We start from the raw sequence: 21,799 nt of genomic DNA on the forward strand, positions 1-21,799 counted from the left end.
TATCACATCATTTCTTTGCTTAACGTCTTCAGATGCATCTGACTCCTTTCACAAGGCTTCTCATGATCAAGCTCCTTATTACCTTTATGGCTCTTTTCCTCACACTGTCCTCTTCAGTCATTCAGCCTTTCTTAGCTAAATATCATACCATTTCAGGCCTCCCTTCCTCTACAGGTGCTATTCCCTCTCCCCTATTCATCTAAGGGCCACTTCAAAGGTAGACTTAAGTACCCCCACTTTAAAGACTGTATCTCCTAGTGCCATATGTATATATATGGTTCACACTGTACAGGAAGGGTTAACTTATTTGTCCCAGTAAACTATACTGCTCCTAGAGGACAGAGACCATCAGTATCACTTGATTGGCAGCACTATCTACCGGCACAGAGCTAATATTCATAAATAGGTGTGATTTGATACCTTCTAAATTTTAAAAACGGAGAGAAACTTATTTACTGGGCTTTTCATCACCATTCCAATATAGCACAAAGTAACAGCACTTTGGACATACGGCTTTGCAGTAAAATGGAAATAAAAAAACTGACACTCAATACATACCCCCTTTAAAAGGTAAAACGTAGGAAATTCTAAGGAATTCTGCGGCAGCTAATAAACAGACTTGGGGTTTTACACTACGTGGGCAAATCACGCTGTTTGATGATAATAACAGACAGAAGGCTTCTCATCTCATTAACTTTTCATGGCCAAGCTGCTGTGATTTTAACTCCTGATGTGGCTTCTCACTCCCTGACAAGTTGTTTTCCTTTATTTGGGAGCCTCCAACTCACCACCTTAGGAGTCCCTCACTTGTCAATCACTTATTTTCTAAACCTGAATGGGAAGAAAGGGGATGGAAGAAGGCAGAGAGTGGGCGATGCCAGACACTTTCGGAAAGGGAAGCAGCAGAAGGCCACACAGTCCGAAACACGGAGGAGCGTGGGGGCTGAGGCGAAACCAGGCTAGCGCGCTGACAGCTGGCGAGGAGTGGGGAGGAGGATGCGATCACGGGGCAGGTGGTGTGCAACCGGGAACCCCGGCCGGAGGGGGGGGCGCGGGGGTGGGGGGGGGGGAGACGGAGAAGAGACTCAGAGAGAAAAGTAGGAGTTGGAGGGTGGGGAAGTGGGCTAGGCAGAGAGCAGAGCAAGCCAGACGCAGTGTTTGGCCAGAGGGCGGAGTGGCTTAGGCGACAGGAAGACAACACCGACGCAGTCGGGGCAGGCGGACACGGCTTCAGGACGCACGGCAGGGGATCCGCGCGGAGAGGAAAGGGGAGGTGAGGGAGGAACTAAGAGCGCCGGGGCGGGCGGGAGACCCGAGCCCGCCGCGCAGGTCCCACGGGAGGAGGCGGGGAAGGGAGCGGCGCGGCGGGGGCACTTACTGGGGTCCCTCCTCACGGCGCCGCTGGGGGTCTCCTCCCGCAGATGAGGGAAGAGGAAGTCCCGCGCAGCTTGGAGGTCCTGGAAGGAGCAGAACTGGATAATGGAGCAGGCCATGGCTCCGGCAACCACGCTCGGGCATTCACCTTACCTCACCACGCCCTGCCCCCCGCCACCCCGCCGCTGCTCCAGCCGCCACAGCGGAGCCCGGAGAGCTTCAGCCACGCAGGGGGCGGGGAAACCAAACCGGAAGCTGTCAGCGCCCTCGGTTCCGCCGCCCGGAGCACTGCGCGTGCGCGGGACAACCCAGGCGCCCTGGCGGGCGAAGGCCGAGTCACCTGACCGGCAGCGTCCGCGGGGTATAACGTCGCGGTGGAGGCCGGGATCCGGCTTCAGTCCGGGTTCTGCATCCGCACCAGGGATGAACCCTTTTATTCATTCTGGCTCTTAGCCACAGGTGACCTCATTGAACGTTGTCTACGCTGGCCTTTGAGCCATTTAACCGGTCTTCTGGATGGCCTGGTAGAGAATAATACCTGTTAGGCTACTGCCAGGCCAGTGGGGGACGGTATCATGCAAGTATCTGAGTTTGAAAAAATCATTTCTCTTCTGGAAGTCAGCCCCGTCAAGCCTAGTTTTAAACGCCTCATATAAATTCTCGTCACACTATGCACGCCTAATACAGTACGTATTATACTGTATTGTACTCTATTGTTTTCCGACATCCGTTTGCTTTTTCATTCGTTTCTCCGTCCATTCAACAAATACATTGCTCCTCTTCTGTGTCAGGCACGCAAGGCTTTCAGTATAAAGCAGAGACCAAAAGAGGTGAAATACTTGTTCCATGGAGCTTAAAAGTCTGATGGTTGACATGGATAGTAAGCTATTAATTACTCAACTATTTTACTGAAATTATCATGATGCTAGGAAGAAAAGAAGTAAGTTCATAGCATAACAGGGAACCTCACCAAGTTGTTGTTTTGTTTTGTTGGGATGGAGGTGTTGCCAGTTTCAGGAACAGACTTCCTTGTAAATTCCTGAAGGTTGGGATGTCATTTTGTGTCCTTTATATTCAGTGTCTCTTCCCAGGACTTGGCACATAGTGCTCAATAAATATTTCCTGGAGGAATAAATGAAATGGAATATGTTCATAAGGTAAATAGAATAACCCACTTCTTTTACAAAGCACTTTATATTTTTAAAAATATTTTTCCACACACTGTCAAGGTAGGTAGTCACAGTGCCATCCTGAATGTGTCTTATCTCAATTTTTTTAAATGAAGAAATATATGTGTGTGTATCTGAGAAGACCCTTTTGTTATGCAGTTGCTAAGTTGTGTCAGACTCTGCAACCCCATGGGCAACAGCTTGCCAAGCTTCCCAGTCCTTCACTATCTCCCTGAGATTATTCAAGCTCAGCTCGATTGGGTTGTTGATGCTATCTAACCATCTCATCCTCTGTTGCCCCCTTCTCCTCCTGCCCTTTCCCAGCATCAAGATCTTTTCTAATGAGTTAGCTCTTTGCATCAGGTGGCCAAAGTTTTGGAGCTTCAGCATCAGTCCTTCCAATGAATATTCAGGGATGATTTCTTTAGGATTGACTGGTTTGATCTCCTTGCTGTCCAAGGGACTCTCAGGAGTCTTCTCCAGCATCACAGTTGGAAAGCATCAATTCTTTGGCACTCAGCCTTAATGGTCCAACTCTCATCTGTACATGGCTACTCAAAGAGAAGACCCTTTAAGCACATTTAAATGATTTTTCTAAAAAATAAAAGCTGAAAAAGATGACATTCCTTTTTGATCTCATAAGGGGTCACATGGCACTTAGAACTGGATTATGTAAGCTATCAATAAGACGTCATTTTGTTACATGAAAAGGGACCCCTTCCAGAGCCCGAGAATGGGCTGACACATGGAAGTGAGTTGTCTGAGGAAACACAGGTGTTGACAAAGTAAGAGACTGTATTGGGAAGGGGTGCCCTGGTGGAGAGCTGCAGGGTAAGAAAACCCAGGAGAACTCTTCTGCCATGTGGTTCACAGTCTTGGGTTTTATGGTAATCTGGTTGGTTTCAGGTTGTCTCTGGCCAATCACTCTGACTCACGGTCCTTCCTGGTAGTGTGCCTGTCACTCAGCCAAGATGGATTCCAGCAAGCAGGTTTCTGGGAGGGTGGCGGGACATATGGATTGGAGTCTCTTCTCTCCTCTTGACGTTTCCTGAATTCTTCTGGTTAATGGTAGCTTGTTAGATCCTTATTCCTAGCCAGGACCTCCTTTTGTATGGGTAACTCATGCCAGTGATTACTATGGTGCCAGGCCAGGGCAGGCAGTTTTAGTTGGTAGTTCCCGTAACAATTTGATGTAACTAACCATCCATCTCAAAAAACATATATAATGGTGGTTTGACTTTTAATTAGTGGAACAGTTCTCAGAGTTTTCTGAGATGCCCTTTTGAAAGTAAAATAATTTTCACAAAATAGAGTAGATAATTTTATCAGGTGAGGGGCCAGTTCTTAATGTCTAAAATATATAGTTGGTTTAAATGTACTGAGGCTTCCCTCATAGCTTAGTTGGTAAAGAATCTGCCTGCAGGATGAAACTGGAGCCAATTATACAGAGTGAAGTAAGCCAGAAAGAAAAACACCAATACAGTATACTAACACATATATATGGAATTTAGGAAGATGGCAATGACGACCCTGTATGCAAGACAGGAAAAAAGACACAGATGTGTATAATGGACTTTTGGACTCAGAGGGAGAGGGAGAGGGTGGGATGATTTGGGAGAATGGGAATTCTAACATGTATACTATCATGTAAGAATTGAATCGCCAGTCCATGTCTGACGTAGGGTGCAGCATGCTTGGGGCTGGTGCATGGGGATGACCCAGAAAGATGTTGTGGGGAGGGAGGTGGGAGGGGGGGTCATGTTTGGGAACGCATGTAAGAATTAAAGATTATAAAATTAAAAAAGAAAATAAAAATAAATAAAAATTAAAAAAAAAAAAAGAATCTGCCTGCAATGCAGGAGACCCTGGTTCAATTCCTGGGTCAGGAAGATCTGGTGGAGAAGGGATAGGCTACCCACTCCAGTATTCTTGGGCTTTCATTGTAGCTCAGCTGGTGAAGAATCCACCCACAATGCAGGAGAGCTGGGTTCGATCCCTGGGTTGGGAAGATCCCCTGGAGAAGGGAAAGGCTACCAACTCCAGTATTCTGGCCTGGAGAATTCCATGGGTTGCAAAGAGTCAGACATGACTGAGTGACTTTCACTTTTACTTTAGATGTACTACAAAGTTCCTTCAACATCAAAGACCTACAATTCTAAAATCAACTTGCAGAAAAGGCAAACTTTCAGTGCTTCCTTCTTACATCTGGAAGAAAAAAAAAAAACGCTTCTTCAGATTAGCCCTCATGATTAAATCCTAAAATATGACACCAAGACCAAACTAGAATAAAATTTAAATTTCGATTCTTAGTTTTACAAGATGAGCAAAGAACACATGACACTTTTGGAAAGGATACAGTGTCATTCCTTGAAAACCCTTCAAGTTCCTATTCAGGTAAATGCATTTTGTAGAAATAACTGCCCTTGGCTGATTCAGCTGGTCTTTGTTCTGTCCTGAGGCATTCATATATCTCTTGCGTGGCTGCTATTGAATGGCATTACTGCTTAGTGTCAATTGTGAAGTCCCTGACTTCCTTCCAAGTAGTACTGAAAAGACTCATTCATGACTGCTTTTAAGGATGCTGGATCCCCTTCACAGAAATTACCTCTTATTGGTGAATGGAGCTCTTCCGCCCCAGGAAGTTGTAAACTGCAGGGTGATGCCTCTGGAGTTCTGCTGCCATGGTTTCTGTGAAGTGTGGGAGGTTTGTGTTATGCTGTGAGGATCAGTAACCACACAGCCATGAGAAAGCACTTTGCAGAAAATGTGCAGGCTTTCTGGATCCCAGCCTAGACAGTGTCTCTGTGTTCAGAAGCTAGGAAGAGACTGACCAAACAATCGCCAAGAGGGGAACGAATGCGAGCTCCCTCAGGATCTGTTCCTGAGAGTTAGAACACTGGTGACTGTTGCAAAGAGAGAGATGCTCACGGAGCACCAGAGGCCAATCCTTGCCAATCTTTAACAGCAGCCAGAGACTGGAGGGGCTGAGAAACAGGATGGGCAGCAAAGTGTGAATGAGCGAGCAATGGACTTAAGAGTCAAGAGACTAGTTTCCATCTCAGCTAGGCCTGCTAGTAGGTCACTTGGACTTGGGCAATTCATCTTGCCTTGCTGGGCCTTAGTCTCTTGATTTACAGAATGAGAAGATTGGAGTCTGAAGTGCATCTGAGGGAAGTGTAAGTTTTGGTAAGGAACTGGGAAGGAAAAGATCTGGGCATTCAACTTGCTCAAAAGGAGGGGTCTATGTGGGCACCCCAGTAAGGGGTCTAAGGAAGGCAGAAGTGAATGAGAGTGCACTGAGCATCTATAAGTAAAAGAAAGAGGCTATATATATTTAAATTTGTGGCTGCACCTCACAGCCTTAGTTCCCCAACCAGGGATCAAAACCATGCCCCCTGCAGTGGAAGCATGGAGCCTTAACCACTGGACCATCAGGGAAATCCCTTTTAAAAATTAAAAAATTTTTGGTGACACAGCTTGTGGAATCATAGTTCCTTGACCAAGGATTGAACTCACATCCTCAGCAGTGAAAGTGCAGAGTCCTAACCACTGGACCAACAAGGAATTCCCAAGTTTATTTTATTTTATTTTGCTATGCCGTGTGGCATGCAGGATCCCCAACCAGGGATCTTACCCATGCTCCCTGCAGTGGAAGTTCAGAGTCTTAACTACCGGACTGCCAGGGAAGTCCCTTAAAGGGGATATCTTGAAGCACTGAAGGCTTACCTCATAGCTGTGCTGAGGGTTATCCTTGAATTGAAGTTCAAATTCTGTGAGCAGAAGTGGAGGTTATATACAACTCATATTTATTCAATAAACATCCACAAAAGATAACATCTATCTTATTCCACTAAAGATGCTCCTTTGAGCACAGGGGGGTGATAAGAACAAGCCTCCAGAGATTCACCACCTAAGCAGGGAAACAGACAAGCACAGATAGCTCTAAAAAACAGAGTGTAATGAGTACCATGGGTGACTTTGGGTAGTCATAAAGGGCCATGGGAGAAATAAGGGGAGATTCATTTTGATTGCTAGGTTGTCTTATGGAAAAGGAGTAGTGGGGAAGAAATATGAAAGGCGATAATCAGATTGGATCTAGATTTTAGAGAACTGCAAAGTCCAAATAGAATCTGAGCTTTATTCTGTGTGCAAGATATAGCCAACTGAAGATACTGTTTTGAAGAGGTATGACATGATGGACAATAGTATGTATGATGCATGACTGACAGCAGAGAAACACGTCAAGATAACAGCACATTATTCTGTCTTTTAAAAGTTTCAACTTTATTTAAGTAGTTGACTGTGCCAGGTCTTAGTTGTGGCACGTGGAATCTTTGATCTCTGTCATGGCATGAGGGATCAGTAGTTGCAGCATGTGGGATCTAGTTCCCTGACCAGGGATTGAACCTGAGCCCCTTGCATTGGGAGAATAGAATCTTAGCCACTGGACCAACAGGGAAGTCCCAGCATAACATTATTCTATAATAAGTGAGAAGTAATGACTGTGAAGAAGGCCGAGCACCGAAGAATTGATTCTTTTGAACTCTGGTGTTGGAGAAGACTCTTGAGAGTCCCTTGGATTGCAAGGAGATCCAACCAGTCCATTCTGAAGGAGATCAGCCCTGGGATTTCTTTGGAAGGAATGATGCTAAAGTTGAAACTCCAGTACTTTGGCCACCTCATGCGAAGAGTTGACTCATTGGAAAAGACTTTGATGCTGGGAGGGATTGGGGGCAGGAGGAGAAGGGGACGACAGAGGATTAGATGGCTGGATGGCATCACTGACTTCGATGGATGTGAGTCTGAGTGAACTCCGGGAGTTGGTGATAGACAGGGAGGCCTGGCGTGCTGCAATTCATGGGGTTGCAAAGAGTTGGACACGACTGAGTGACTGAACTGAACTGAACTGAATGACAATAGAATGCCTTGGAGCTGGATTTTTGGTATGTGATTAGATACCAATGGATAGTGGTATCTATCCGTTACAAATTATTAGATACAAATGGATAGTGAGGAGCGAAGATGCGAACCAAGAAGGCAATGGCAATGTCATGTTAGCAAACAAAAGAAGGCAAGAAGAGGAATGCATTTGAGTGCTAACATGAATAGGATGAATTTAGTCTTGGATTCCTTAAAATCAAAGTGTTAAAGATCTAGGTTAAAAAAACACACATTTTTTATGAACAGAAATGTGGGATTGGAGAGGTCATTCACACAACGTTATATTGAAGGGTGGGAGTGAAAGTGTCACTGGATTTCATATGGGATATGAGAAGGATTGGGTCCTGGAAAGAAAATGAGAGCATTACTTTTTTAGGAGTGCCTGGAGGAAGAAGCTCTCGAAAAGGAGATTGAAAAGAAGGAGTCAAAGAAATTGACCAGGCATAGTAGAACCATGTCAGAGAGGCCAAGGGAGGGAAAAGAAAATTTCATGAACAGTTGAATCTACTATGTTGAATTCAATGAAGAATTTAAGGGCAGTGAACGCTGAGACAAAGTGATGGCATTTAGTAGATAGGAAGTCACAAGTAATCAGCCTATGGATCAACAAAACTCTATCCTTGGAAGAAAATTTATAACCTCTCTTCAGAAGTAGGCTATTTTTCCAGCAGCCACAGAAGCTGGCTATGGCAATCTTTAACTCTGGGTAAAGGGAAAATTGGAGGAGGAAATGGAAACCCACTCCAGTATGCTTGCCTGGAGAAACCCATGGACAGGGGAGCCTGGCAGGCTACAGTCCATGGGGTTGCAAAGAGTCAAACACAACTTAGCAACAACATAAAGGGAAAATGTTTTATTGAGGGAAAAAGAAATGTTTTTGTTTGTTTTGCTGACATTTATCAATTATGAAAAAAAACTTTTGTTTTTTTGAATATAAAATAGGTGTTTTCAATATTTTCCAATTTTTATATGAGGGCAAAATCTACTTAAATAGCATAAGAAAGGTAAATTAAAAATAGCTAAAAATTTTGAGTGCTATAGTGCTTTTAAGCACTATACACCCCATAGTTTGAGTGTGTATGTTATTGATAACTTTTTTGAGATATAATTGATATATAATGTTATATTAGTTTCAGGTGTAAAACATAATGATTCTATATTTATATATTGTGAAATGATCATCTCAATAAGTAGTTAACCTGCATCACCATACACAATTACAAATTTTTTCTTGCACTGGGAACGTCTAAGCTCTACTTTCAGCAACTTAGAAATATTGTTACACTGTTATTACAGTGTTATTAAATCACCATGCTGCACATTACATCCCCTTGATGTACATTACATCAATACTGTACAATACATCCCCTTGATTTATTTTATGAATGGAGTTTTATCTTTTGACTCCCTTCATGCTTTTTGCCCATCCCCCACTCCTGCCTCTGGCAACGGCCACTCTGTTCTCTACAAGCTCATTTTTGGTTTTGTTTATTTATTGTTTAATTCTACATGTAAGTTTCCTTCTTCTTCACCTTACTGCATTTAAGACATGTTAGGTAAGAAGGTCACAATATTTAAAACAGTGAGAAGACACATGGAAGAGATTACTAGCTACCTATTATCCGTACCCCCTTTTTCTTAACAAAAGAACCCCTATATTACTGGGCAAGCTATGTGTTCAGATTTAAAAACAAATCACATTCCTCAGTCTCTCTGGGGCATAGATGGTAAAGAATCTGCCTGTAATGCAGGAGACCTGGGTTCAATCCCTGAGTCAAGAAGATCCCCTGAAGAAGGGAATGGCAATTCACTCCACTATTCTTGCCTAGGAAATCCCATGGACAGAAGAGCCTGATGGGCTACAGTCTATGGGGTCCCACAGAGTTGGACATGACTGAGAGACTAATACTTTTACTTTCACTGACTGGGTGGATCCAAATAACTAAGTGCTGGCCAGCGTAAATTGTTGGAATTGTTGGAAGGGATTTCCAGAAAGTTTCCTTAAAGAGGAACAGGCAGCTAAGGACAACTCTCTGGTCTTTCTTTCCCCTTTTTTGTTTCTTTCATGGAATTTGATGTTATGGCTGTAGCTGCAGCATCCATTTTAGACCATGAGGTGATTTAAACTATGGCAGAGCATGGAGGCAAGGCTCCAGGCTTCTTTGCTGCCTGGAGCTGCCATCTAAGCTTGGACTACCACATGGGGACTTCTTTTACAGAAGAAAATAAATCTTTCCATGTTTTAGTTACTGTTATTTTAGGTTTTCTGTTACTGTAGCTGCATCTAATCCCAACACAGCATGACCTAAGTAACAAAAAGGAACTTTTTCAAGGAGGAAGCTTTGTCTCTTCCATCTGTGTTGTTGAAATAAAAGCATTTTTATTTCTCTGATTTTTTTTCCTTAGCACCGTTCAGAAGAGATTAAACTAGTTAACACGACATGTTTAATTATTTAAATATGTTGGTTTCATTTGTACATAAAAATATGCTCCAAATGACTGAATATTTCATGTTACTTTTGGCACAACTGATTCTTAAAAGGTTCTGTGAAATAAAGGAATATTCCTAGTGTTGTTGAGTACCTGAGTGGTAAGTTTCAACCATCAATTTTCATAATGGAAAATCAAGGGCAGGTTAGGAGGAGGGGGAGCTGGTGGAAGGCGTTGTATTTAAATCGGAGACCCTAAATCCCAAAAGCCATTGCCTTGGGGTTTGTGAGCTAGGATAACTGAGGCACATCTTTCTTCTTCTTTTTTTTTTCCTGGCTGCACCATGCAGCTTGCAGGATCTTAGTTCCCCTAGAGGGGTTGAACCCATGCCCCTTGCAGTGGAATTATGGAGTCCTAGCCACTGAACTGCCAGGAAATTCCCTGATATCTTTCTTGACTTCACTGCAGCATTCTTCCTCTGGACCGCACTTTCCTAAAGCTTTCCCAAACCTTAGCTTCAATGAAGCTGCATCCTCCTGGCTGCTTTCTTCCCCTTTAATCATTTTATGTCTGGATATTTTATTAGCTTCTTGCTGTCTTTCTCCCCTCCTCTAGTCCTTTCTTCAAAGTCACCCTTATTCTAGACTCCTTTCTTTTTGTTAATGGTATTATTCTTCTGTTGATGGGTTACTTAATAACAGAAAAACTAAAAATATGGTTTATCTCCCTTGTTAAGACTCCATTGGTTTAGCTTCCAAAGGCCTCCCAGATTGATCCCCTCCTTACTGTCCTCATTACCATCTCCTTAATCTAGATCTACATAACCACTTTCCTGAGTTCTTTTTATAGCTCCCAGTTCTTCTTGCTTCTGGTTCTGATGTCTTCACACTTTAATCATCCTGCACATTGCTGTCAGACTTGTCCTCCTGAGGCATAGGTCTAATCATGAAAAAGTAGAAGTTAAGTGAAAGTGTTAGTCGCTCAGTTGTGTCCAACTCTTTGCAATCCCATGGACTGTTGCCAGCCAGGCTCCTCTGTCCATGGAAATCTCCCGGCAAGTGTGGTGGTGTAGGTAGCCATTCTGTTCTTCAGGGGATCTTTCCAACCCAGGGATCAAACATGGTCTCCTGCATGGCAGGCAGATTCTTTGCTGTCTGAGCCATCCGAGAAGCCCATCTCTAATCATGTTAGAAATCTTCCAGTAACACTGTAATATATTCTTTTAATTTGTTCATTCATTTTCTGGGTGCCCATTTGGTCCTAGGAATGGCTAGAGACCCTATGAACATAAATATAAGTAAGACCCTCTACTGGTAGAATTGGTAGGTTACCAAGACAAAAACAGGCAAAAATATTACAAGGGCACAGAGTGGGGGCAAATACCACAGGCTTGGGATTCAGAAAAGGCTTTTTGGAGGTAATGTTTAAGCTTGGTCTTGAAAGTAGAATAGATTTTAGCTGGTTAATGATGGTAGAAGGGAGATAGGAGAAAGTAGTCCACGTAAATGCAATGACATCACAAAAGGCTTTGGCGTAGTGATGATTTGTGTGTGCAGACAAACAAGCAGCTGTTTCTAGTATGTGAATTGTGACATCATGGTCAGGGGTGAGTCCAGAGCGATAGCCTGAGTAATTTTAAACTTACTCTAATTTCTCCAGAAATTAAGGACTAGTCAATATTTCTTCATTTGCCTAAAAGTGAGAAAAGCCTCCCTTTGTCTTTATTGATACCACTTTTCACATCTTGCTTTCACTCTAAGGGCTGTGGAGGGAAGGTTTTATAAGTTGGGAGTCATACATGTTCATCTGGCCCAGCTCCGCATGGCATGCTTGATGATTTCCACTAGAGCCTAGATTCATGTTGAATGGTGGCTTTCTATTCATCGTTGGTAAAACTTTCACAGGTTATAAGATTCCAGAACTGCGGAACTTTCCCTTATGTGTTCAATGAAGAATTCCCTTCTCTCAAGCCTTTTGTTTTCCTTACATTGAATGGCACAGGCAATTGACTATTTCACTCTTCTTGACACAGTTTCTTTCCAGTAGATGTAGTCAGTGTTAATAGTCTTGCCAGAAGTCACTGATTTGATTTATATTTGATACTATTGAATCTTTTTTTTTTCCCCCTAGGCTTCCCCAGTGGCTTAGATATTTAGGAATCTGCCTGCAATGCAGAAGACCTGGGTTCGATCCTTGGATTGGAAAGATCCCCTGGAAAAGGAAATGGCAACCCGCTTGAGTTTTCTTGCCTGGAGAATTCCATGGACAGAGGAGCCTGGTGGGCTATAGTCCATGGGGTCACAAAGAGTCGGATATGACTGAGTGACTAAAACGCACGCATGCGCGCACGCACGCGCACACACACACACACACACACACACATATACAGAGTCTTTTTCCAAATACAGTCCTTCCCTCTGTCCTGATTAGTCAGGTCCTTCATTTATGGTCAAACTCTGGTCTTTTCTTTCTTGCACTAAAAGTCACCTGGAAGGTCTGAAACATCTAGGACCATATAGACCTGTACAGAGCTATGCTGGAACATTCAAAAGGAGTTAAATCACTCAGCATCTACTACGAGCCTCTTCTCTTCTAGTACATCTTGAAAGCCTTCAAAACTCAGCTCAAATTTCACCTCCTTAGTGAAGAATTTGTCTTCACAGGCAAAATCAATCCCTTTGGAACCCCATAGCTTATTTGTCTATGTATTTACAGTAAATCCCCTACATAGGAACAAGCTCCAAGAGTGCATTCGTAAGTCCAATTTGTTCATAAGTCCAACCCTAGGTGTGCAACTAATACACAATTGACTCTATAGTACTGTAATAGGTTTATAATACTTTTCACACAAGTATTATATAAAAAACAAAAAAACATTTTAAATCTTACAGTACAGTACAACAGCTGGCATACAGAGGCTGGCACTGAGTGAACAGGCAAGAAGAGTTCTGACTGGAGGAGGGAGAGGAGGTGGGAGATGGTAAAGCTGAAGGACCGTCAGCAATAGGAGATGGAGAACAAGCTGCAAGTTCACTCACACCTGATGCTGATGGAATGCATGTTCACATCTTTGAAAGTTTGAAACTTGAAGGTTTGTATGTAGGGGGCTTGTGTGCGTGTCTGACTGTGATCCCATGGACTGGGGCCAGCCAGGCTCCTCTGTCACGGGATTTTGCAGACAAGAACACGGGTGGGTTGCCATTCCCTCCTCCAGAGGATCTTCCCAACCTAGGGATTGAACTGGAGTCTTGGGTGTCTCCTGCATTGACAGGCGGATTCTTTACCACTGAGCCATCTGGAAAGCCCCTGGGTTGTAAAATGTAACAGCTTGTAATATGGTTTATCTATTTGAATGTCTGTCTCCTCCACTGGTGGCTTCCCCAGTGGCTCAGATGGTAAAGAATCTGCCTGCAATGCAGGAGACCTGGGTTCAATCCCTGAGTCAGGAAGATCTCTGGAGAAGGAAATGACAATCCACTGCAGTATTCTTGCCTGGAGAATTCCACGGACAGAGGAGCCTGGCAGGCTATATAGTCCATAGTGTCACAAAGAGTCTGAGCAACTGATACAGACTCTTCCACTAGATGGTGATGTTCTCAAGGGCAGGAATTTCAACCCGCTTTGGTACATTCATTCATTCAGTACCTTGTAAAAAATACCTGCTAGGTACCAAAAATACCATGAACATGCACATGACTCATACCTAATACACAACAGCAACACATATCTGTACTAATAGATAACGGATTTCAGTGATATGCACAGATAAACAGGCAACCGTAACTCCTTTTTGAAAGTGCAATGTTGGGAACAGTACAGGGGAGACCATAAAAAGGGTACTCCACTTTGGAATCAGGGAGGGCTCCTGGAGAAATACCATTTAGTCTGAGACCAGAAGGATTGAGTCAGTGTTGTTTCAGATACAAACTGGAGCAAGGACAGAATAAGAGTGGGCAAAGCATTCTTAGACACAGGAAACAACTCAGTACCCTGGAGATGGGAGGACATATTGTGTTTAGAGGATTGACTCCTTTAGTCTGTCTAGAGCTAAAAGAAAATTGTTGAGGTTAGGTTGGAGAGGTAAGGAGGGGAAATATCTTTAAAAGGACTCATGGTTCATTCAAATTTGTTTCTCACTCAGACTCAGAGACAATAGTTTATTCAAATTTGTTTTTTCTCCAGTGTCTAGCGATAAGTACTTGACCAAACAGGCAGCTTGCTAATAGATATTTGTGGAAGGGAGGTAAAAAGAAAAGAAAGAATGGTCCAATAGCCAGGGGGTGGAGATAAAAGACATGAAATGCAGATCCTGCCTGCCCGCAGGGCCGTTGAACAGATAGACATTGCTGTCTAAACAGGTAAATCAAAAGAGGTCCCATATGATTATATAGTGAAAGAAAGTGGTTCAGGCAAGCATGGTTCTGTCTGGAGAGGTCGCTGTGCCGGGAGGCTGTTGGGAGACCTATATCAAGAAGGTGAGACCTGACATACATCTGTTGGATGAGTGTAGTTTTTAACTAGGAAGAAAAAAAAAAGGACATTTTGAGTTTTACTGCATGGAACTGAGGACATGGAGGACAAGATGAAGGAGGAGGTGTAATCCTTCTAAACCTGTTTTGGTTCCTTTTCCTATCAACTTCTGTTTAATTAGGAGCTGTTTTCTGAAGTGCACCAAGGTGTGCTGAAAGGCCTCAGAGCATGGACCAGGGGACTCTGTCGAGGAAAGCCCATTTATAGGGTCAGAGCTCAGGAGACTCAAATTCCAACAGTTGCTTGAATACACTTTTTAGTGGGGAAATGTGCTCCATGTTAAGTGTTTGTTAAAGTAAGATTTATTTTTCAAACAGGATCATTTTCTGCTTTACAAAAGCAACCAATACCCTACAAATTTCAAACAATGTTTAACCAAGAAAATCTAGAACAGCAAAAGTCTGTGGGTACTTCCATAGAAGCTGTGTAATAGCATTTGAGTTCTACCATCCTGGCTAAGTCTTCTATCAGAGGCTCTGGCATTTTTGCCCATCATCTTGTCAACATATTTTCCTGTTGCTGCTTGCATATCACAGTTGGGTATCTTTGAATTTTTATCTTTCCAATTTCATTGTGTTAAATTATTTTCTCAAAATTTACTGATTCACATTTTATGAAGTTAAAATGTATTTTCTCCTCATTTTTTTTGTTGAACTTAAAAAAAAATTGGCTTTCTTTTCAGTCTTTGCTGTTGTTTGTGTCACTCCCAAATTTAGAATAATCTCTAACTTTCCTTTTGAAGCTTTATTTTCCCTCTCTTAGAGAAACCTTTGAAAGTTGACTGCCACATTTCACATTATTTATAGACTATGGCTTAAAACTGCTGGGTTCCCTGTAGAAGTTCAGTATTTACTTGAAGACAATATCCTGACTTATTATTGCAGATTTATTATTCCTCTGTACATCCTTCTTTTAACTAGACTGGCCATACTCTTATACTTGCTTTATGATAGTTTTTTTTGTTTATTTTTTAATATAAATTTATTTATTTATTTTAATTGGAGGCTAATTACTTTACAATATTGTATTGGTTTTGCCATACATCAGCATGAATCCTCCATGGGTGTACACATGTTCCCCATCCTGAACCCCCCTCCCACCTCCCTCCCCATACCATCCCTCTGGGTCATCCCAGTGCACCAGCCTCGAGCATCCTGTATCTTGCATCAAACCTGGACTGGTGATTCATTTTACATATGATATTATACATGTTTCAATGCCCTTCTCCCAAATCATTCCACCCTCCCCCTCCCCCACAGAGTCCAAAAGACTGTTCTATACATCTGTGTCTCTTTTGCTGTCTCGCATACAGGGTTATCATTACCATCTTTCTAAATTCCATATATATGCATTAGTATACTATATTGGTGTTTTTCTTTCTGGCTTACTTCATTCTGTATAATAGGCTCCAGTTTCATCCACCTCATTAGAACTGATTGAAATGTATTCTTTTGAATGGCTGAGTAATATTCCATTGTGTATATGTACCGCAGCTTTCTTATCCTTTCGTCTGCTGATGGACATCTAGGTTGCTTCCATGTCCTGGCTATTATAAACAGTGCTGCGATAAACATTGGGGTACACATGTCTCTTTCAATTCTGGTTTCCTCGGTGTGTATGCCCAGCAGTGGGATTGCTGGGTCATAAGGCAGTTCTATTTGTAGTTTTTTAAGGACTCTCCACACTGTTCTCCATAGTGGCTGTACTAGTTTGCATTCCCACCAACAGTGTAAGAGGGTTCCCATTTCTCCACACCCTCTCCAGCATTTATTGCTTGTAGACTTTTGGATTGCAGCCATTCTGACTGGCATGAAATGGTACCTCATTGTGGTTTTGATTTGCATTTCTCTGATAATGAGTGATGTTGAGCATCTTTTCATGTGTTTGTTGGCCATCCGTATGTCTTCTTTGGAGAAATGTCTGTTTAGTTCTTTGGCCCATTTTTTGACTGGGTCATTTATTTTCCTGGAATTGAGCTGCATGAGTTGCTTGTATATTTTTGAGATTAGTTGTTTGTCAGTTGCTACATTTGCTATTATTTTCCCTCATTCTGAAGGCTGTCTTTTCACCTTGCTTATAGTTTCCTTTGTTGTGCAGAAGCTTTTAAGTTTAATTAGGTCCCATTTGTTTATTTTTGCTTTTATTTACAATATTCTGGGAGGTGGGTCATAGAGGATCATGCTGTGATTTATGTCAGAGAGTGTTTTGCTTATGTTCTCCTCTAGGAGTTTTATAGTTTCTGGTCTTACATTTAGATCTTTAATCCATTTTGAGTTTATTTTTGTGTATGGTGTTAGAAAGTGTTCTGGTTTCATTCTTTTACAAGTGGTTGACCAGTTTTCCCAGCACCACTTGTTAAAGAGATTATCTTTTCTCCATTGTATATTTCTGCCTCCTTTGTCAAAGATAAGGTGTCCATAGGTGTGTGGATTTATCTCTGGGCTTTCTGTTTTGTTCCATTGATCTATATTTGTGTCTTTGTGCCAGTACCATACTGTCTTGATGACTGTGGCTTTGTAGTAGAGCGTGAAGTCAGGCAGCCTGTTCCTCCAGTTCCATTCTTCTTTCTCAAGATTGCTTTGGCTATTTGAGGTTTTTTGTATTTCCATACACATCTTGAAATTATTTGTTCTAGCTCTGTGAAAAATACTGTTGATAGCTTGATAGGGATTGCATTGAATCTATAGATTGCTTTGGATAGTATACTCATTTTTACTATATTGATTCTTCTGATCCATGAACATGGTATATTTCTCCATCTACTAATGTACTCTTTGATTTCTTTCACCAGTGTTTTATAGTTTTCTATATATAGGTCTTTGTTTCTTTAGGTAGATATATTCCTAAGTATTTTATTCTTTTCGTTGTAATGCTGAATGGAATTGTTTCCTTAATTTCTCTTTCTATTTTCTCATTATTAGTGTATAGGAATGCAAGGGATTTCTGTGTGTTGATTTTATATCCTGCCACTTTACTATATTCATTGATTAGCTCTAGTAATTTTCTGGTGGCATCTTTAGGGTTTTCTATGTAGAGGATCATGTCATCTGCAAACAGTGAGAGTTTTACTTCTTTTTTTCCAGTTTGGATTCCTTTTATTTCTTCTTCTGCTCTGATTGCTGTGGCGAAAACTGTGTTGAATAGTAGTGGTGAAAGTGAGTACCCTTGTCTTGTTCCTGACTTTCGGGGGAATGCTTTCCATTTTTCACCATTGAGGGTAATGTTTGCTGTGGGTTTGTCATATATAGCTTTTATTATGTTGAGGTATGTTCCTTCTATTCCTGCTTTCTGGAGAGTTTTTTTTTATCATAAATGGATGTTGAATTTTGTCAAAGGCTTTCTCTGCATCTATTGAGATAATCAATGAAGGCAGTGGCAACCCACTCCAGTACTCCTGCCTGGAAAATCCCATGGACAGAGGAGCCTGGTAGGCTGCAGTCCATGGGGTTGCGAAGAGTCAGACACGACTGAGTGACTTCACTTTCACTTTTCAGTTTCACGCATTGGAGATGGAAACGGCAACCCACTCCAGTGTTCTTGCCTGGAGAACCCCAGGGCCGGGGGAGCCTGGTGGGCTGCTGTCTATGAGGTCGCACAGAGTTGTACACGACTGAAGCGACTTAGCAGCAGCAGCAGCAGCATTGAGATAATCATATGGCTTTTATTTTTCAATTTGTTAATGTGGTGTATTACATTGATTGATTTGAGGATATTGAAGAATCCTTGCATCCCTGGGATAAAGCCCACTTGGTCATGGTGTATGATCTTTTTAATGTGTTGTTGGATTCTGATTGCTAGAATTTTGTTAAGGATTTTTGCATCTATGTTCATCAGTGATATTGGCCTGTAGTTTTCTTTTCTTGTGGCATCTTTGTCAGGTTTTGGTATTAGGGTGATGGTGGCCTCATAGAATGAGTTTGGAAGTTTACCTTCCTCTGCAATTTTCTGGAAGAGTTTGAGTAGGATAGGTGTTAGCTCTTCTCTAAATTTTTGGTAGAATTTGGCTGTGAAGCTGTCTGGACCTGGGCTTTTGTTTGCTGTAAGATTTCTGATTACAGTTTCAATTTCCGTGCTTGTGATGGGTCTGTCAAGATTTTCTACTTATTCCTGGCTCAGTTTTGGAAAGTTGTACTTTTCTAAGAATTTGTCCATTTCTTCCAAGTTGTCCATTTTATTGGCATATAGTTGCTGATAGTAGTCTCTTATGATGCTTTGTATTTCTGTGTTGTCTGTTGTAATCTCTCCATTTTCATTTCAGATTTATTGATTTGCTTTTTCTTCCTTTGTTTATTGATGAGTCTGGCTAATGGTTTTCAATTTTATTTATCCTCTCAAAGAACCAGCTTTTGGCTTTGTTGATTTTTGCTATGGTCTCTTTTATTATTATTTTTTTTTGCATTTACTTCTGCCCTAATTTTTAAGATTTCTTTCCTTCTACTAACCCTGGGGTTCTTCATTTCATCCTTTTCTGTTGCTTTAGGTGTAGAGTTAGGTTACTTATTTGACTTTTTTCTTGTTTCTTGAGGTATGCCTGTATTGCTATGAACCTTCTCGTTAGCACTGCTTTTACAGTGTCCCACAGGAGATCAGCCCTGGGATTTCTTTGGAAGGAATGATGCTAAAGCTGAAACTCCAGTACTTTGGCTGCCTCATGCGAAGAGTTGACTGACTAGAGAAGACTCTGATGCTGGGAGGGATTGGGGGCCCTAGGAGAAGGGGACGACGGAGGATGAGATGGCTGGATGGCATCACTGACTCGATGAATGTGAGTCTGAGTGAACTCCGGGAGTTGGTGATGGACAGGGAGGCCTGGTGTGCTGTGATTCATGGGGTCGCAAAGAGTTGGACACGACTGAGCGACTGAACTGAACTGAACTGAACAGGTTTTGGGTTGTTGTGTTTTCATTTTCATTCATTTCTATGCATATTTTGATTTCCTTTTTGATTTCTTCTGTGATTTGTTGGTTATTCAACAGCGTGTTGTTCAGCCTCCATAGGTTGAAATTTTTAATAGTTTTTCTCCTGTAATTGAGACCTAATCTTACTGCATTGTGATAAGAAAAGATGCTTGGAATGATTTCAGTTTTTTTTGAATTTACCAAGGCTAGATTTATGGCCCAGGATGTGATCTATCCTGGAGAAGATTCTATGTGCACTTGAGAAAAAGGTGAAATTCATTGTTTTGGGGTGAAATGTCCTATAGATATCAATTAGGTCTAACTGGTCTATTATATCATTTAAAGTTCGTGTTTCCTTGTTAATTTTATGTTTAGTTGATCCATCCATAGATATGAGTGGGGTATTAAAGTCTCCCACTATTATTGTATTATTGTTAATTTCCCCTTTCATACTTGTTAGCATTTGTCTTACATATTGCAGTGCTCCTATGTTGGGTGCATATATGTTTATAATTGTTATATCTACTTCTTGGATTGATCTTTCAATCATTATGTAGTGTCCTTTGTCTCTTTTCACAGCCTTTGTTTTAAAGTCTATTTTATCTGATATGCGTATTGCTATGCCTGCTTTCTTTTGGTCTCTATTTGCGTGGAATATCTTTTTCCAGCCCTTCACTCTCAGTCTGTATGTGTCCCTTGTTTTGAGGTGGGTCTCTTGTAGAAAACATATATAGGGGTCTTGTTTTTGTATCCATTCAGCCAGTCTTTGTCTTTTGGTTGGGGCTTTCAACCCATTTATATGTAAGTTAATTATTGATAAGTATGATCCCGTTGCCATTTACTTTGTTGTTTTGGGATCAAGTTTGTACACCCTTTTTGTATTTCCTGTCTAGAGAAGATCCTTTAGCATTTGTTGGAGAGCTGGTTTGGTGGTGCTGAATTCTCTCAGCTTTTGCTTGTCTGTAAAGCTTTTGATTTCTCCTTCATATTTGAATGAGATCCTTGCTGGGTATAGTAATCTGGGCTGTAGGTTCTTTCATCACTTTAAGTATGTCCTGCCATTCCCTCCTGGCCTGAAGAGTTTCTATGAAAGATCAGCTGTTATCCTTATGGGAATCCCCTTGTGTGTTATTTGTTGTTTTTCCCTTGCTGCTTTTAATATTTGTTCTTTGTGTTTGATCTTTGTTAATTTGATTAATATGTATCTTGGGGTATTTCACCTTAGGTTTATCCTGTTTGGGACTCTCTGGGTTTCTTGGACTTGGGTGATTATTTCCTTCCCCATTTTAGGGAAATTTTCAACTATTATCTCCTCAAGTATTTTCTCATGGTCCTTCTTTTTGTCTTCTTCTTCTGGGACTCCTATGATTCGAATGTTGGGGTGTTTAACATTGTCCCAGAGGTCTCTGAGATTGTCCTCATTTCTTTTAATTCATTTTCCTTTTTTCCTCTCTGATTCATTTATTTCTACCATTCTACCTTCTACCTCACTAATCCTATCTTCTGCCTCCGTTATTCTACTATTTGTTCCCTCCAGAGTGTTTTTGATCTCATTTATTGCATTGTGCATTATATATTGACTCTTTTTTATTTCTTCTAGGTCCTTGTTAAACCTTTCTTGCATCTTCTCATTCCTTGTCTTCAGGCTATTTATCTGCGATTCCATTTTGTTTTCAAGATTTTGGATCATTTTCACCATCATTATTCAGAATTCTTTATCAGGTAGATTCCCTATCTCTTCATCTTTTGTTTGGTTTGGTAGGCATTTATCCTGTTCCTTTACCTGCTGGGTATTCCTCTGTCTCTTCATCTTGTTTATATTGCTGTGTTTGGGGTGGCCTTTCGGTATTCTGGCAGTTTGTGGAGTTCTCTTTATTGTAGAGTTTCTTCGCTGTGGGTGAGGTTGTATGGGTGGCTTGTCAAGGTTTCCTGGTTAGGGAAGCTTGTGTTGCTGTTCTGGTGGGTGGAGCTGGATTTCTTCTCTCTGGAGTGCAATGAAGTGTCCAGTAATGAGTTATGAGATGTCAATGGGTTTGAGTGACTTTGGGCAGCCTGTATAGTGAAGCTTAGGGCTGTGTTCCTGTGTTGCTGGAGAATTTGTGTGGTATATCTTGCTCTGGAACTTGTTGGCCCTTGGGTGGTGCTTGGTTTCAGTGTAGGTATGGAGGCGTTTAATGAGCTCCTGTCAATTAATGTTCCCTGGAGTCAGGAGTTCTCTGGTGTTCTCAGGATTTAGACTTAAGCCTCCTGCTTCTGGTTTTCAGTCTTACTTTTACAGTAGCCTCAAGACTTCTCTATCTATACAGCACTGTTGATAAAACACCTAGGTTAAAGATGGAAAGTTTCTCCACAGTGAGGGACACCCAGAGAGGTTCACAGAATTACATGGAGAAGAGACGAGGGAGGAAGGAGACAGAGGTGACCAGGATGAGATGAGGGGAATCAAAAGAGGAGAGA

The 21,799-nt window shown here is 41.8% G+C and overlaps 1 protein-coding gene across 1 annotated transcript in view; it reads right to left on the reverse strand.

The window, feature by feature from the left end:
* Positions 1-1,693, reverse strand: part of RAB3GAP2 (RAB3 GTPase activating non-catalytic protein subunit 2) — a 101,516-nt gene extending 99,823 nt beyond the window's left edge. Inside the window, exon 1 of the mRNA XM_069545375.1 lies at positions 1,379-1,693. Coding sequence (XP_069401476.1) covers positions 1,379-1,493 — 115 coding nt within the window. The 5' untranslated portion in view covers positions 1,494-1,693. The remainder of the gene's footprint in view (positions 1-1,378) is intronic.
* Between the last annotated feature and the right edge of the window lie 20,106 nt (positions 1,694-21,799).

The sequence above is a fragment of the Ovis canadensis genome, chromosome 12, assembly GCF_042477335.2.
Source record: "Ovis canadensis isolate MfBH-ARS-UI-01 breed Bighorn chromosome 12, ARS-UI_OviCan_v2, whole genome shotgun sequence".
Lineage (NCBI taxonomy): Eukaryota > Metazoa > Chordata > Mammalia > Artiodactyla > Bovidae > Ovis > Ovis canadensis.